The 18105-nt window shown below is 44.5% G+C and overlaps 1 protein-coding gene across 2 annotated transcripts in view; it reads left to right on the top strand.

Moving 5' to 3' along the window:
- The window catches only part of WNT5A (Wnt family member 5A), a 29386-nt gene extending 12678 nt beyond the window's left edge, over window positions 1–16708 (top strand). The window contains exons 2-5 of one of the 2 annotated variants that reach the window (XM_069643646.1): window positions 491–629; window positions 1583–1830; window positions 10419–10711; window positions 14077–16708. In XM_069643646.1, coding sequence (XP_069499747.1) covers window positions 535–629; window positions 1583–1830; window positions 10419–10711; window positions 14077–14535 — 1095 coding nt within the window. In that variant the 5' untranslated portion in view covers window positions 491–534 and the 3' untranslated portion in view covers window positions 14536–16708. Of the gene's footprint in view, window positions 1–49; window positions 630–1582; window positions 1831–10418; window positions 10712–14076 lie in introns of those variants that run through there. The other variant, XM_069643645.1, reaches the window with a different exon arrangement.
- The last annotated feature ends 1397 nt before the right edge of the window (window positions 16709–18105 follow it).

Below are 18105 nucleotides of genomic sequence, written 5' to 3'. Positions count from 1 at the left end.
CAAGTGCAGGTGTTCCTCCTGATGATGATGGGGGGGGTGTAGGGTGAGTGTACGTGTGCATGTGCTGCTGAGTTTCGGGCGAATGGTAAACGCTGCTGATGTTTGGGGTGCGTGATAAACCCCCACTGTCCATGTTCTACAGCCCAGTCCCAGCGCTGAGTTTACTCCCCACCCCACCCCGCCACTGGCCAGTCCCTTTCTCTAGTCTAAGCTGCAGCCTGCATCCTTTCCCAGCGGATGGCTCCCGCGCTGCGCTGTGGCGGCGGCCGCGTTAACCCCTGCGCGCCCGCCGCAACGTGTTTCTCGTTAGAAGGAGGCGGGCTGCTCGGGCAGGGCCGGGCCTCGCTCTGCCCACCGTGCGCGCAGAGCAGCGGGAGGTCATTACATCAGAGCAGGACGGGGGACACCGCGAGGCGCGCAGGGAGACAGGGCTGGAGCCTCGCAGGGATTAAACGCACTCTCCGCCTTCCACCCCCCTCCCATACTGCAGCCGGACTCCCAGCGACAGCAGCCAGCCATCCAGCCAGCCCCGGGATGCGGCTCCGCGCCATGGCCACCACGCACCTGACAGCCGCGCTGGCCCTGCTCTGCGCCCTGCTGCAGGTGGACATCGAAGCCAGCTCCTGGTGGTAAGTGCGCACGACCTTCTGTGTCTCTAGCATGTTCTCTGTAGGGCGTGTGGCCACCTATGTTATTTCAACATTATCAGGAAATGTGGATAACATGCAAACACGTTGAAACATATATCTTCAGCATGTATAAGCAAGCATCTTTTAACACTATGTCCTCTTGTAAACGCATCTTTAAACTTGTATTCTCGACTTTTAAACCCCGAGTCTAGCCCGGGTTTGAAGCTTTTAATCAGACATACTCTACCTCCAAAAAGCTGGCCATTTTAACATTTCCCTTTAAATTCGTATTTTAAATGGCTTTTTTTGGCACTTTCTCCAAATTCAGGACCTCTGGTTTAATATTTTAAGAGTGCAATTTGATGGGTGATAATTGTTTCAGCAAAAGGAGTTTAATTTCGCATTTTGCAAACAAATTCACCTTTGGCTGTATGGATGTCGCCGTTTAGCTGGGTGGGGGGGGGGGGGGGGGGGGGGTTTGTGGGGGGGAGGTAAAAATGCACAGTTTAAAAGAGATAGGAATTCTGACTTATTCGACGCACAAAACAAAATCTCGGGAACTTCTTTGCAAATGGATTACATTTTACATTTTTGGGAACTGTAGTCGTTTATTGAATTTCATAACGCACTCGGGTCACCAATAGTTTTTGAACGTATGTACTTATATTTGCAGAGTGAAATGGGAATATGTGCAGAGTGGGATGCGAAAATTGTTACTAATATAAATATATATATATATATATATATGTGTCTCTTGAGTGCGACTTTTTGTTATTTAAAATTTGCCTAACAACACAAAAATGCAACTATTTCCTAATAAAAGTGTCGATTTAAAAATCTATTTACTAAGTGAATTATGGAACCGAACCCCTGGGTGCAGCTATACATACACATGTTGGGATTTCTCGTGCACATCTCCCACGTTAATGCCCGGTAACGCATTTCTGTTTCAGGTCCCTGGCCATGAACCCTGTTCAAATCCCGGAGGCATACATCGTGGGGGCCCAGCCACTCTGCAGCCAGCTGCCAGGGCTGTCCCCTGGGCAGAAGAAGCTGTGCCAGCTGTACCAGGATCACATGCCTTATATTGGAGAAGGGGCAAAGACCGGTATTAAAGAGTGCCAGTACCAGTTCCGGCACCGGAGGTGGAACTGCAGCACGGTGGACAACGCCTCTGTGTTTGGCCGAGTTATGCAGATAGGTAGGTCCGGATACACTCCCGATGATCTCTGCCAGGTTGCCACGCCTTCATGGAACGCGATGTGATTGATATTGGCTCTCTAATTACTTGCTCTCATTCCCCCCCCTATAGCTTCCAGTCTGACCCATTGCCTGCCTCCCTCTGTGCCACAGCCCCATCTCCACGCACTCTTCTCCTCTCCCAACGTACCCACGGCCAACTAGTGTTCTCCCGTTTGCATGGTTTCCCCTCTCCACCCAGTCTGTTTCTGCAAATATATATTCTGCAATTCTGTCACTATATGGAATATGTTTTGTGAACCGTATATTTGCTCGCTATTGCAGACATGTATCCTGAAATCAAAGCAGGGTTTGGCCTGCAGTTTTTTTTGTGATTCCTCTTTATTCAACACGTTTTAAGATCTGATTTTGGACCCCATGTTGGGCCCATTCTGACCACCAGTTTCATTCAGACTAAGCCGGTAGCAGGCCAATTCTGTTATGAAGTGCAGGGGCTTCAGGTAACCCCCAGCTACTTGAAATTGACCAACAAGAAGACAACGGCTCCGCCCTTTTAATGTTCTTCAGCTGCCCAAAACAAAACGTGAATGTGTTATTTTTTTATTTTGTTGTAATAGATATGGATGCTTCGAGTTAGTATTTCGTACTTGGCTTGGCCAAGTTATGTATTAAGCAAAACACTTGCTGCAATGTTTTAGAAGTTTCTTACAGCCCATTTGCTATAATTGGCAGCGTGGGTTAAATATTGGGAAGGTTTTAGATGTTCCACCGTGTCTGTGTGCATCATCCTCTCAGCCATCCTGAATCTTAGGTGTGCCTATTATATAAAACATTTGACCACCATAGTCATGTTGTTAGATTTTGACATAGAAAAGTGCTGCTCTATGGATGAGTCCCCTTATGCTTCACGTACGGTGGGTCTGAAAGAATGCTGGGAATCCTCTGCGGTTGTGCCCGGATGTTGTGATGAATTACTTTGACTGTACACCTGTCTGGGATAACATTTTACCCGAACGTTTCTGCATTCAGTGCTTCAGTTTAATGTCTGGTGACTTTAAAAGCTGGCCTTGAAAAGCTGGCCCTGACTGTGCTCCAGACTGGTAAGGCCCTGACTGTGCTCCAGACTGGCAAGGCCCTGACTGTGCTCCAGACTGGTAAGGCCTTGACTGTGCTCCAGACTGGTAAGGCCCTGACTGTGCTCCAGACTGGTAAGGCCCTGACTGTGCTCCAGACTGGTAAGGCCCTGACTGTGCTCCAGACTGGTAAGGCCCTGACTGTGCTCCAGACTGGTAAGGCCCTGACTGTGCTCCAGACTGGCAAGGCCCTGACTGTGCTCCAGACTGGTAAGGCCCTGACTGTGCTCCAGACTGGTAAGGCCCTGACTGTGCTCCAGACTGGTAAGGCCCTGACTGTGCTCCAGACTGGTAAGGCCCTGACTGTGCTCCAGACTGGTAAGGCCCTGACTGTGCTCCAGACTGGTAAGGTTCCACATTACACTTCACGCAGGTTGACATCCAGTTTGAAAATATCCCCATCAGGCCAAAGATCAGCGTCAAACACATTGGTTTGCTTCTAACTTAACCTTTCTCAACTTTGACATTTATGACAAATTAGTTTGTTAATCTAATATACATCTGTGGTTGTCTGCACGCAGAATTGCACTTACAAAATGTATTGGTCGAGATTTCACATCCAAACATGACGGAACGTCTGTTTTTAACCTTTTTAGAGGTCTTTTCTGTTGAGTTTTTGACAGTGTTTGAAGTGAGCTGGAGCGGTGCTCCTCTACTTTTTAAAATTGTTTCACTGTCCTATACTTTTAATTTAAAAAGAAACCGTTCCGGAATGGTTTCATTTGAAAATAAGTGTAGGAAGAAGTTGAAACTTGCACTTCAGCACACTGCACTGAAAGTTCCTTTTTAAACAGCAGGTGCATGTGTTTGGGGGTTTGTATTGTGCATGGGAGGGGGCGTGGCGATGGGCTTTGTGGGGAGTGGGTGCAGGTCAGCAGGGAACATAGTTCCACTACTTCTTTTCATACTCTTCGACCACTGGCTTTTACATGATCTGCATGTCTGTACGTATGTTTTAGGATATCCTCAAGTTCATGGAAGTGATTTTTGACGCCCAGCAGTTCTGTGAACTCTGCTAAAATGGATTTCTGAGTGTGATGGAAGAATCTTTTTCTGAAGCAACACAGCAGTGGATTCAATCTTAATTGGATTTCTCCGTGTTTGTATTTGATGAAGGGGATCTGCCCTTGGAGTTCCTTTTATTCAAGAGTGAGCAAGAGGATACCCTCTTGTATTTCCATTGGTGTATCTGGTTAGCCTATTGGTGTCCTTTTGGTGCGGCAGGCCAGCCCATCCGCTGTTCATTCGTGTAACATGATATCCTATCAGGTGTCCAATGGTGTAGCAGGATAGCCTATGCAGTGTCGACTTATCAAAACAGATTTTCCGACCTGGATCCGTTTGTGCAATCCAGTGTACATTTGTGTAACACCACATCTTACTAGGTGTCTTGGTGTAGTAGGATATCTCTCTGGGACCACGCAACTGAAACTTTGCACCAGTGCAAGTGCGATTTTTGCACGGTATTAGCAAAACAGCAAAAATTGCCTCTTTGAAAAAATGTATTCACTATTTATTTCACTGCTTTGTTTTTGCAATAGGGCACTATTTACCCTATTGCTGTATCATACATAACAAATACGTTTCTGCAATTGGGACCCTAGTGTCAATTTATATATCAGGACAGCACATCTGATCTGGTGATGTAGGAGGATATCCTATTCAGTGTCCATTTGAAGTGTACCCTTGCTGAATATTTCATATCCTGTGTCTAGTTGTACATCTATTCAATCACTTCTAGAGGAATGAATGAATGAATGAATAAAGGGTTATACGTGATTTTTACCGACAGACATTACAGAGTAGTACATTTCATTGTGGACAACATACTCTAAAACACCACATTATTTGATTTTTAAAATGTTTTTTTATTCGAGGGGGCAAGGGGTGGGCCACCCATTTTTTTTTACCCTTATAATGCCACCACATCCAGAACAATTTTAAACCCTTTACCCCACTACCCTTTATATATTTATTTAAAGCTTTTTGGGGTTTTTTGGCATTATGGTCCCCTCGAAATGTACCACTCTGTAATATTTTCGATATATTGACTGGGTACCGTCCAAAGATAATCTGAGTTGGTGTGTACCATTATCCTCTGCACTATACAGCGTGTTATGTCTAGTGCTCAAATACCCAGTCTCGTGTTTATTTTGGTACCGTGATATGACGCCTTGTTTTTATTTTTGTATTGGGATTATTCTATCATATGTCCAGTTGTGTTAAGTTCATACTCTTGAATGGTTGTTTTAAAACACTTCAAGCATGCTGTGTTTCTGTGTAGGAGGATATCCCTTTCAGTGGCCCAGGGCAAGGTCTAGGATTTGAGAGGCTCTGTGCAGCAAAAGATGTGTGCCATCCACGCCCCCATTTTCATACCTACTGACATCAGGACATTTCCACACAGAAAATAAACGTGGCAGGGAGCGAAATCAGTCTGAATTCCAGGGCATCGCTGGAAGTTATATTAAACAAATGTACCAAGAGAGAAAGAACTTTGATATATAGGTAGGCCGTTCTTGGTTCTTATTATTCCAGGTGGAATAACAGTATAGTCTTTTCAATTATGAAGCACTGTAAAACTGCTGAATCATGCGTACAGACCTGCAATTATTCCTGCTAAAACAAGTAATCGGCAATTTGTATCCCTACCCCCACCCCCCCAACCCCCAGGGTACCACACTTCGTTAAATGGAAATGTGGGATTTGGGCCATGTGCATTTTAGGCACTTGAGTGCATATCTTCTCAGCTCTGGGTGCAAGAGAAGAAAATATAATAAACAAACCTGCCAATATATACATTCTTATAGAAATATTTTAGGCAAAAATCGTATATTTGTGTGCAGTGTTAAGAAAATGTGGTTCTTAAAGTGCAAATAGACACAATAATGTTAGGTTCTTGATAGAAGGCAGATTTCAGTCGCAATCTGTGTGTGTGGGCGCAGAAGGGTTGGAGATGCACAAGCCCCATCAGTTCCTATTCCATAAAACTTAATGTCAAATTGGCAAGACTTGCTGCCGTTCACCACTTGTAGAGCTGCCCATTTGGGAGGCCTTGGTCCCAATGCCAGGTGTTGGGTTAGTGGGTTCCAGGATACTACATCCTCTTAATCTGCTGCCAGGGACGCCAGGAGTGTGGGGTCCCTGTGCAGCTGCACAAGTGGCTCATGCCAGATATTTTTTTTATTTAAATACAGGAGGAACCATGCTCTTTTGATCACAAAAGAACGTACAAAAGATAAGAAATCAGATTTGTTGGGAAGCAGCAAGCTTCTTAAAATGGGGCGAGTTTGAGGGATATTCTGGCCAGGTGTGGAGGATAGTAAATGGAACAGTCACCGGGAACAATACATAAGTAGACATACTTCTACTCAGGACAACCAACATTGGACATTTCTAAGCGCAGGTAGGAAGGACGGCCAGTTGTGTTCCGGATGTGACCATGATGGGTGAAGTGCTAGAGTGGAGGCAGAGGAAGTGAGGGACTGAGGCAGGTTAGAGGCAAGGAGAAATGTTAAGTAGCAGGCAAATGAGGTAGGTTAAGAGGGGAACTCTGAGGTGAGGAGGTAGGCTTTTAGATTGGTTTTGAACAAATCCATGTCGACCGTTTCTCAGATGTCTGTGGTAAGAGAATTTCTTGCAAGTGGTGCAAGAAGAGAGCGAGAGAGAGCAGAAGTTAGAGGAAGCACACTGAGGATGAGTAGGCAGAGCCGAGATCAAGAGAAGGTGTGTAGAGTTAGATCTGGAAGGATAGATATAGTGGTACCTTACCATGGATGGATTTGTGAAGTAGGAGAAGACATTTAAATCTGGGCCTATTTTGCATCTTCAGCCATCCAGTCTGGTTGACAGGATGAGGAAGCAGGTGTGAAGTGAAGGAGTTCAAAGAGGTAGTGAAGTTAATGATCTTGTTGAGAGGAAAGAAAGTATAGTTGAAGAGACCAATGAGGATGCTGGCTCAGTATTCCAGCTTAGAGAAGACATGAGTGGTTAATAGATGCTTGACACTGTTTGAACGAGGTGCCTGAATTTTCCTAAATTTAGGAGGTTGATGCAATGAAAGTAAAGAAGAGGTGAAAAGGGTCCTATATGATGCCGAGGTTTCTACCTGAAGACAAATAGTGGAGAGTATCAGGTGGGAATTGGATGGGCAGAGGCAGAGATGAGAGAACGTTCTTTTGGCAGGGAAGAAGAGCACCTCTGTTTTGGTAGAGTTGTCAGCGAAGCATCCAATATTTAATGGTAGAGACTCAGTTTTGATAGCGGGATCAAAGGGAAGTTCGGAGATTTGGGTGTCGCCGGTGAAGAGTTGGTACGAGAACCAAAAGGATGCGATTAGTGCACTAAGAGCAGAGGAAGAGTGTAAAGAGGAGCAGACACAAGACAGAGCTTTGTGGAACACCAACAGTTAGAGGAGTGAGTTGAGAGGTGTTGTTGCTCCAGGAGACAGAGAATTGGTAATAAGCAAGGTAGGATTCAATACAGGCAAGTGCTTGATCGCGAATCCCAAGAAGAGAGTATTAAGGAGATCAGAGTGATCAATGTCAAAGGCAGCAGACACGTCATGGAGAATAAGGATAGATGATATGTTGGCGTGCTTAGCAGAGGCAATGGAAGTTGTAGACCTTCACAAGAGCAGTTTCTGATGAGAGACAGGAGTGGAAACCTGCTTGTAGGGGAACTCGAAGGTTGTGGATGTCTTAAGAAATTGCTAAAACAGTTGAACGCAAACCTTTCAGCACTTTAAAGTATTTAAAGTAGTTCAGAAGGAGAGACACAGGGCAAAAGTTAGCCGGTAGTTTTGGGTCAGCCCCTTGCTTAGCGGTGTGCTGTTTAGAAAACATATGGAAAGCAAGCAGAGTCAAAGGACAGGTTGGAGAGTTCAGCGAGGTGAGAGGCCACTAATGGGACAATAGGCTTGAATAGCTGAGGAGCAAGAGGGTCTGATAGGGGCACAAGAGGGGTTAGTCTTCATAATTAGAGAGAACGCTTTCGCAATTTAACTGTGACTAAAGTGGGAGATGGAGGAAGAGGATGATGGTAGAGTAGGCAGAGTGTAAAATGGAAGCGCAGGGAGTGTGAGGCAGTTCAGGAGAGAGTCTGTAATTTTGGAAATGTTTACAGCCAAGTATTCAGTGAGGTCATTCGCTGTGAGGGTGGAGATGATGGTCATAGACCTAGGAGGATTGAAGAGTGGGTTTAGGGTGCTCTGTAGCCGGCGAGGATGGTTGGAGTAAGAGTCAATGAGGCACCAGATGCATGCCTGTGCAGAGAGTGTATGAAGGGTGTGACTTATGGTTGACGATATTGAGACTCGGAGGAAGTAAGCAGTGGGAAATTGGAGGAAATAAGTCATTTAGTAGGGATTAGAAGCTGGAGTAGGCGGTGATGGTGGAATAGACATTGGGCCTCATTATGACCCTGCCGGTCCGGACACAGAGGTGGTGGTAAATCCACTGCCACCGTTGTTTCCGGGCTGGCTGATTCTGAGTTCTGCTGGTGGGAGGTGTCACTCCCACCAGGTCTGACCTGGCGGGAGTAAGGCCCCCCCGCCTGCAGGCGGAAGTGGAAATGCCGGCTCCGTCCTAGACGGAACCAGTGTTTCCATTGTCCCCATCCCCATGGAGTCCTATGCGACTCCATGGGAATGGGGATTTACGTAATTCCCCCTCCGGAATTACTGGGTCACCGGGGTTGTAATGCCCTGGTGATTCCGGCAATCACGAAGGTGGAATGGTATTTCGGGTCCGGAGACAGCCTGCTGGTTTTTCCGGCATGGCTACCGCCGGACTCATAATGAGACCCATTGAGTGTGTAGGAGGAGCGGGAGATCTGTAGGCCAGATAGAAAGGGGGGAATGGCAGAAGATTTAAATTTCCTTTTAATAATGGGCAAAGCAATTTCCTTTTAGTAATGGGCAAAGCAAGTGGTGAGGAAAGGTCAGAGGGTGGAAAGGAGATGTGATGGAAACAAATGAGTGATCAGATATGGATGGTGTGACAATAGCATTAGTGACTGAGAGAAAGGTGGAAGAGTTCCCTCCATGGGGGTGGGGAGGTTATGGATAGTATGGAGAGTGCGGAGAGTGTGGTCACTAAGAAAAGACTGAAATTGAGATTTCTGAGTAGTGCTTGCAGAGGGAAGGTTAAATTCACCTCTAAGAGAATGAGATTTAGTGGAAAGATAATCAAGGAGCTGCCCACGATCCTTAAAGAATGGTCCACTGGGACTCCCTTTAGCTGATACTGGTAGGCTTAATTGGTTACCACAATGACCCAATCATCTGGCTCCTTATGTTACAGCATATCCGGTCCCGTCTCTAGCCGCTTGAAAGTGGCATGCTGGTGATTACATGCCAAGAATCCTTTTTGATTGCCACACTCATGGTCTTCATTGTAAGTAGTGAAGTTCTCATATGAGTATTTTTAGGGATAATCATAATCTTTAACAAAGTAGTTAATGGAGCGTAGTTCAGCCTCCCACCCCATCAATAGGTGAATGCAGTAGCAGGCGCTACAAGAGCTATACTAGGGACGTGCGATTGCTGTGACTGGCGAACACACATGCATGGGGAGTCCTCTTGATCTTAGTCATTGCTATGACTCGCCAGCAGAGAGCGCAGGGGAGGTTGGCCAGAGCTACAGTTGGTTTAGCAGTGTAGGTCCCCAGGATTGGGGTCATTGGCAGAGTGCAGAGGTCTGGTGTCTGAGGGTCCACCATGAGAAACATCTCGGATGTAATTGCAGAGTATGAGAGGTGGCAGTTTAGTCCACACAGCATTGACTGTCAGATGGTGGAACGCATGTTCATCCATTCCTTTACTTCTGTGGACTGACATGTTTAGGGTGTTGTGCAGTTTTGACCACTTTGTAATGTGTATCGGAAATCTGTGCAAGCTATAGACGTGTATTCTTGAAGTGCTGTTTATGGCTCCCAACATCCCTCTCTGGCAGAGCACCATATGGCTCCTCTAGGAAAAGCACAATGTGTCCCCTTCACTTGGAACCAACGATTTACAAGTATGAACATTACACATTCATAATGCATAGCTCCCATAAGGATCCATTTCAATCTGTAGGAACTTATCCATTCCAGTATTTTTCTTTGAATTCTGGGATTTGTGGTTTTATAATGGGAAAAGCAGAACTACAAGTCACAGATTGCAACATCAAAAACACGGACTGGATAAGTATCTACTGATTGGAATGGATCTTGTTGGCAACTTTGTTTACAATAAAATAAACCGGTACAGTATGCATTCCGCATAAACAGCATTTTTGCATAATTAACAATGTTGTCTTTAAAAAAAAAAGAGCTGCACGCAAGGTTAACGCATGAAAGTAATAATGATGTTCAGCTGGTGACAAAAATCAGTATTGTTCAAATAGTGTATGACGAGGTCTGAATGTACAGCGTGCGCCCTGGTGACTTACACGATGCCATTCTTCCACTATAGGCAGCAGAGAGACCGCCTTCACCTACTCCATCAGCGCCGCCGGGGTGGTGAATGCAGTGAGCCGAGCTTGCCGCGAGGGGGAGCTCTCCACCTGCGGCTGCAGCAGGGCCGCAAGGCCGAAGGACCTGCAAAGAGACTGGCTCTGGGGGGGCTGCGGGGACAATCTGGAATACGGCTACCGCTTTGCCAAAGAGTTCGTGGATGCCCGAGAGAGAGAGAAAATACACACGAAGGGGTCCTACGAAAGCTCCAGGACATTAATGAACATACACAACAACGAGGCTGGCAGAAGGGTGAGTAGTGCTTTTTCCTAGCGCTGTGCGTAGCGCAAGGTTGTTCCCTAATTACAGTCATTGTGTCGGAAGTTCTGTGAAGAGGGCCTTCCCCCACCCTCGCCGTTAGTCAGCCATGTTGATGCCTCATAAAAATGCCATCCACTGTTGACATAATGATGGCGGACCTAAATGGATTGCCAACTACCGCCTTGGCGCAGAGTTGCGTTCACACGTGGACGGATGCCCTCCTCTGGCGATTTGCTGTAGGAGGGACGCCATTTCGTTATTTCTCACTGACAGGAGAGATTTAGAATTTGGAGCGATTTATTTGAAATGGGGAAACATCTTAATTTATATTTAAAATATCCCTTTTTTTTAAAATTCCAAACAGATTTTCACACATTTTTAAAATACTTGAAAATACTAGAGAACATAAACACTATCAAAACAATTGATTTGATAAGATGTTAAACTCCACCCACACATGAGGGAAAATGTCCCCCTGATGCAGACCATAAAGGACAGGACCCTTTACGTTCTCGCAGATGAAAAGCCTCCAATGTTTGGCTGCACTGCTTATGCAAACACATCCAGCGAACAGCAATACTAGCAGTTGACCGTAGTCTATACATGAGTAAAATAAAACCACAACGACATGGATCATGTTCTATCCATATAGTTGGCTGGTTACACGGGAGACGGGGGAACTGTTTAATCCGAAACTCGAACTTGCAAAAAAAATCTTAAGAGGATTCAGTCGAGAAGATAACACTTGGGGTGGAAGCAGGCTGGTCTCCTATTGGTTCAAATCAGCAGGAGTGTTGTGAGAATAGGGGTACGAGTCCAGAGCAATACCACCCCTTTTAGAACGTCAAGCATTTTTATTTATTATTCTGATCAATTGAATTTCTGACAGACACCCAAAAGGGTTTTCTGATGAAAGTCCCACGAAATTCTAGGAATGATCATGGGACCGTGGAGTATCATGACAGTGAAGCGTAGAAAACCAATTGCATGTGTTGTGGAACTCTTGCTCTCTATTGAAATGAAGTCACTGGTGGTCTTTTCCATTTGCTCCATATCCCCCGCTGATTTGGTGCTTCTGGCCTTGCCAGGGCTATAAGACCTGCATCCTTTCTCAACAGCCCCCCTGCATCTTAATGTTTCCCTCCAAACTTGCTCTGCAGCGGGCGGCTCTCATATTTCTGAATGTTTAAATGGACACGGGCAACTCCTGCCCTCCCCACCACAGTCCATAGTGGGCAGTCTCAACTGTGGTTCCAAGAAGCATTTGGAGGGACTTGCCCCCATAGACGGTCATTTTCAAGGAGATCACTTTTGTGAGCATTTTTGTCCTGAAATTTCGATTTGACCATTTTTTTTTTCTACTGCATCCAGTTACTATCCTACTTTGTATGTTTTGAACACTAATGGACTGCTAGGATTACAATTGAATTTACAGCTAATGACTGGTTTCATGATGTCTATAATTGTGTTTTTAATGTCTCGTGTCTTTTGGTTTAATTTTGTTAGCATATTTGTAGTATGCCTGTCATTTATTTTTGTTTTTTTTGTTTTTTAAATTTTATTTTTATTGGTGGACATTTACAGTTGTAGACATCGAATACCACAACTGGATCCAGTAAAACCCTTTTACAGTTGTTCAACTGGGTTTCTAATGTTTATGCATTTTTATGTCAATCCTGCCACTTTTTTTTTGCAACTGCACATGAGGTAGGGTTATAAGAACATTGTTAAAATAATCCTCCTGCGTTGGGCATAATTCAGTGTACTAGATCCACACTAAGGGTCTGATTCATGGAAGTGTTTTATAATGGCACAATCCCATAGGAAAACGTACCACGAATCGGGCCCTATATCTTGGGTTATTTAGATTAGCCTGAAAAAATGTCACTGAACGTGCTATGTATCTGAAAACCATATGGAGCTGGGATAGTGCAATTTTTATGACTGACCGCCAAGCTTAACAATTTGTCTCCAAGGAGTGAGGGCTGCAAAGTTTTGCATGAATCAAAACCACTGCCCAGTGGCGGCTGGTAATTTTTTTTTATTTTTTTTATTGGAGGAGTGTAAATATTTGCCATAAATATACCAGAGCGTAGCGAGGGAGCTCAGTCCAACAAGAGGGGTCCTAGCGGGTTCTCCTGCCAAGAAGGTTAAAATGGTGCATTAACTGTACACAACATACTTTATGGGAAAAACTGGGTAAAAACTCTGTTTTGTAATCTCACGAAAACATCCAAGAGATGCAAGTCACCAATAGCGCACAAGAGCGTTTCCCAACACATTTTCATGATGTCTTTGCACACAATTTGTGTCGGTATGAAAATATTGTCATGCTGGTTTTGCCCGTATCTTCCCATGTTGGCTGCACTAATGTATGCCAGTACCCCCACATAAGAACATACTCCTGCTGGTGTTGATATTAAAAATGTCTTGCGCTTTAAGGCCAAATGGACTGCACCGATGTAGGCCAGCCTAGAAACCTAGTAACACTTATCATGTTTGATTCAGCATAGATGGCCATTAAAATATGGCATGCCACAGTAAGAAATTATAACCAGACTGGCTGCACAAAAATATGCCTGTCTAACCATGTAATAATACAGTTTTCTTAATGATATATGCCCAATAAAAAAATGCCATGCTTTAGTATTCAGTATGCCTACCTCCCAAAAAGATCCCAGTCAAAATCACAACCAGGACTAACACAAACACACATTTATGCAACATTCACTCGCGAATGCACACACAGCATTCCTTTGCTCCTTCACACGCGCATGCAGCAACCCATACAATACTTGTTCCCATGCAGCATGAGCAGGAAGCGAAGAGCTTAATTCCTGCACTTGCACACAGGAGCTGGAGCACTCTAAACCCGGTGCCCCCGGACGTCTGAATGTGCTGGATGACGCAGCAGTGCTCCTTGAGCCCATTCAGAGGAGCAGTTCCCGAGCCTGCATAACTAATGGGCCATTCAAGGTTGAGGAATCAAAACACCCCTGGTTTTGCATGGCCCACTGTATCGATAACCGAAACTGTCAAAGGGATACTACAGTTCACTTTGATGGTTTATGCTCGCCCAGTGCCACTCCATAAGCTGCAGCAAGCCGCTGAGGAAGCGCTAGGTGTTTACACTGTGCTGCCACGGCTTCTCCACAATGGGAAGCAGGACTAGCGGTTCAGTGCCCCACAGCATATTATGGATGAGCCGTCCTGCACTGGCTCAGCTTTATTGGCAAGTTCAGAGGCACCAACATTTTGCATAACTTTCCAACTTCCCTTTCTACATGAATGCAGCTTGGTTTGTGTTGCTCATAAAGTTCTGGCACTGTTTAATGCTTTCCTCCTTTCCCCTGCAGACAGTGTATAATCTGGCTGATGCCGCCTGTAAATGCCACGGAGTTTCCGGATCCTGCAGCCTGAAGACCTGCTGGCTGCAGTTGGCTGACTTCCGCAAGGTCGGGGACTTCCTGAAGGAGAAGTATGACAGCGCTGCCTCTATGAGGCTGAACGCCCGGGGTAAGCTGGTGCAGGTGAACAGCCGCTTCAACCCGCCCACCACGAACGATCTGGTGTATGTGGACACGAGCCCAGACTACTGTGTGCGCAATGAGAGTACCGGCTCCCTGGGAACTCAGGGCCGACTCTGCAACAAGACATCTGAGGGCATGGATGGCTGCGAACTTATGTGCTGCGGCCGGGGCTACGACCAGTTTAAGACGGTGCAGACCGAGCGCTGCCACTGCAAGTTTCACTGGTGCTGCTATGTAAAGTGCAAAAAGTGCACTGAGATCGTGGACCAGTTTGTGTGCAAGTAGTGCACCGGCCCTTCGCTCAGAGACAATGTTTATCCACTTTATTTATGGCGCTCAGGCAGTGTGGCGACTGCGTGGAAAAAGTGACTGGAACTTGTTCTTCGCCTATCCGAGGACTGCTCTGCGGCAGAGCTGGGCGTTGAATCTGACCCAAACTATTTATTTACAACAAAGACGTTATGGACTTACAGCAGAGTAAGGGGAAGTAACTAGGAACTAAGTACATGGGGTGGTCACAGGTGCACAGAGTTGCCTAGCACAGGGCGTCGTGTGCACTTTCCGCTTAACAGTGTTGCATCCAGGCCTATAGGCCTCCTCTGCATAACACACATTTTACTGCTTTAATATGTTCATGCATTGGGTCAGTTGTGTAAGTGACACTGTGTGTGTGCACTGATGTCGAGTATTGCAATTTGATGATAGCAATGGAAAGTATTTGTTTTGTGGATGTGAGAACATTTTTTATTTTTTATTTTGGATGCAGCAACAAAGTTCACACAAGCGTTTACCAAAAACATCCCTGGGCTCTAATAGATTGATAAGCAAACTCTGTGTATTGACCTTTAGCACTAGTGGGGTTTAATTGACCCCTCCTATTCTAAAATCTTCAGGTACTATATACATTTGCACAACATACATTGGCTAGGTGCTAGATGGAGGTTTCAATTATGCATCCGACCAGCCTAAGCACACTTCACCAGTCCTTGCATATTAATTTGCTGCTCTCCAATAAGAGATGGTCTGTTGCTTTTGGTCACTCTGAAAAGTGGTCGGATCTCTGCAGTGCCAAAAATGCTCCTTTTGTTGCTGTGCTGCTGTGTTTGGCAGCGCACTCCAGCTGGCAACACCAGTACAAGGCAAGCGTCTCAGATTGTAACTCCCTACCAACATTACCCTTTTTGTTAGGTTAAATCGACTGCAATGACAATCGATCTTGGCTTTAGCTGTAAGAGCAGCCAGGCTATTGAAGCAACACAGAGGTATCCTGTGTACTAACTTTTCATACTACTCACGTACCATATATAAGTATACACTAAACTGTTCCTTCAGTACATGAACAGTTACATATAGGGGAACGACGTGGTCTGCTGGTTTCTGGATGCTTTGTGTTTGTGTGTATATTACATATATAATATAATATATTGTATATAAATATACACACCCACAAGATATATTATGCGTGCTTCAATACAGGCAATGAAAGAGAAACGATATGTATTTATTTACAAAATTAGATAGGGGGCATTTGTTTAATTATATTGCATAAAGAAATACTAGATTGGGATTTTTATCTTGACCTTTTAGAAAGTTCATTTTTTTTTTTTTTGCTCCCGAGTGCCCTGTCTAGGAGGGGCTGTGATGACTATTTTAAGCACAGATTTGTAAAAGGGTTATGGGCTCAGACACACTAGCTACAATGCACTTAATATCTAGGTTCTGGAATTTCGTTTGTTAATCTGCGGGCATTACTAAGGATTGTTGGACTGCATCCAGTCGCACATCACCAGCACACTTTGAACACTTGACCTTTCTATCATTGTCAGATAGACCTCAGCACCCACTTAAGCAGCTTGGGGTGTCTTTCTGTGAGCTCTCTTCACAGCCACTGCTCTTCATCAGGGACTTTCACCATAACCACAGAACATTAGTGCAGGCCTCCTCGTTCAGTTCCTTTTTGTTTTTCTTCACTTGTCAGGGCTACGGCATTGCTTCCACTTGGGACATTTTCCAGCGTTATAAAAAAAATGCATTTTTTATTGCTTTTAATTTATTATACAATTTTAGGACGTATACCCACTTGTATTTGCAGAGCACTCGAAACACATAGGATGTGGGCATATAAGCACTAGTTCAGAATAATGTAACACATCCGGTCTCTGTACTGCAAACACAATGGCCTTCTTTCACGACCAGTGAGTTATTAATCAATTTTCGCATGTTTTAAAAGAGATGCAACAGCAACCCTGGCTATTAGAAGAAAATATTTAATGTACAATATTTTACTCGTCACTCAGATATGCAAATCTTCTATGTCCTTTTTCCTGTTCTGTACATTTAATGTACATATGTCTATGTTTTGTATATTTCACTGGTTACAAAAAACAGCCTATAAAGAGTGGCACACGCCACAATGGACGATAAAATATAAAATAAAAAGTTGGTTGTAATTGGGGAAGTGTTTGCTTGGTGTGTGGAGTCCTGTTTAGGCTACCCTTTACTGCTCCAGAAATATATATACACACACACCGACTGTTCACTCCGCGCGGGCGCCGTAACCTTTGAGCGAGAAAGCTACACATGCATCCACTTAAATACACATTGTGTGCCACAAAACATTAGGTTGATTGTTCAGACTCCCCGATGCTACCAAGAGGCACATTGATTCATTTATTAACTATTGTGTGTGTAGTCAGTTGTTTAAAAAAAACAACTCTAGGCAGTCAAACTAACTAAAGTAGAGCACGATTTCCATGCTGCATGTCTGGTTAGAACTGACATATAAATGTGTGCATGCATTTTATTAAGGCTACACACAACAGACAGAACTGTTGCAGATTATGCAATACGTTATTCCAGATAATGTAGCACTTTTACATGCAGTTGACAATAGCGAGTGGTCTCGACAGCATGCAACGGACGTTTGAAAAAAAAAGTCTGGCTGATTTTCAACAGGAGCGCTGGGGTCAGATGTATCATTTTTGCAATATTTATTTCTGAAATCACTACCACTGTAATGCCGGGGTTTGATACATTAGCCTTTTTAAAGCACAACATTGCAACAAATTGAAACTCGTTCTGTTTGCCAAGAATGCATCTCCCCACAAAGGCCATAGACCGACATATAGAACATTTAAAATAGAGTTTCTGGGCAAAAGCACGGTTTTGTGGTCCTATTACTCACATCTGTTTCAGTTTTTCCTTGGTTGTATATTGATCAGTGTTCTTTATTGCAAAAACATATACCCTGTTTTAGAAAGTCAGCAGTTTTGCTCAAGACTGTGTTTCAAACTCTACAGAATAACAGGAAAATTAACAAACATTTATAGATTGCCAGTGGCCACAAGAACCCCGTGCACAATAGTCCTTATGCACTGAAATAAAAAGAGGACTGTTTCGAATTTCAGTAAAGTTTATGCGCCATGCTTTGAACTCCTGTTGTCCTCCGGCTAGAACAGTGTATGTTTGAGAATTATTTCCAAACCTCTGTCTGGCTTGGTAATCTCTGCCAGTGGGCACTTGAAATTGTTTTCCCAAGACATTGTTTGAGGCACTTTTTATTATTTTTTATTTTTTATATTTTAACAAGTCTAACAAATAGTAAAGAACATGGACTCCGGGCGAAGAAAATTAGCATGATCTTGCATTCCTCATTTTACATATTTGAATGCAAAATTAACTCCAGAGCTCAAAATGGCCGTGCGCAAATCCAACACAACAAACCTCTTGTGCTTGAATTAGCAGAACTGTTATCTCGTGCTGTTCTCCTGCTCCGTATTTAGGTTTTTCTGCTGGTCTCTGTAGCCTGGGACTTCAATGATTTCTTATGTAAATCAGCATTAATATCCATCACAG

This window comes from Ambystoma mexicanum, chromosome 2p (genome assembly GCF_040938575.1).
Source record: "Ambystoma mexicanum isolate Mex_15411 chromosome 2p, UKY_AmexF1_1, whole genome shotgun sequence".
NCBI classification, from domain to species: domain Eukaryota; kingdom Metazoa; phylum Chordata; class Amphibia; order Caudata; family Ambystomatidae; genus Ambystoma; species Ambystoma mexicanum.
This window is presented reverse-complemented; position numbering and strand designations above follow the sequence as displayed.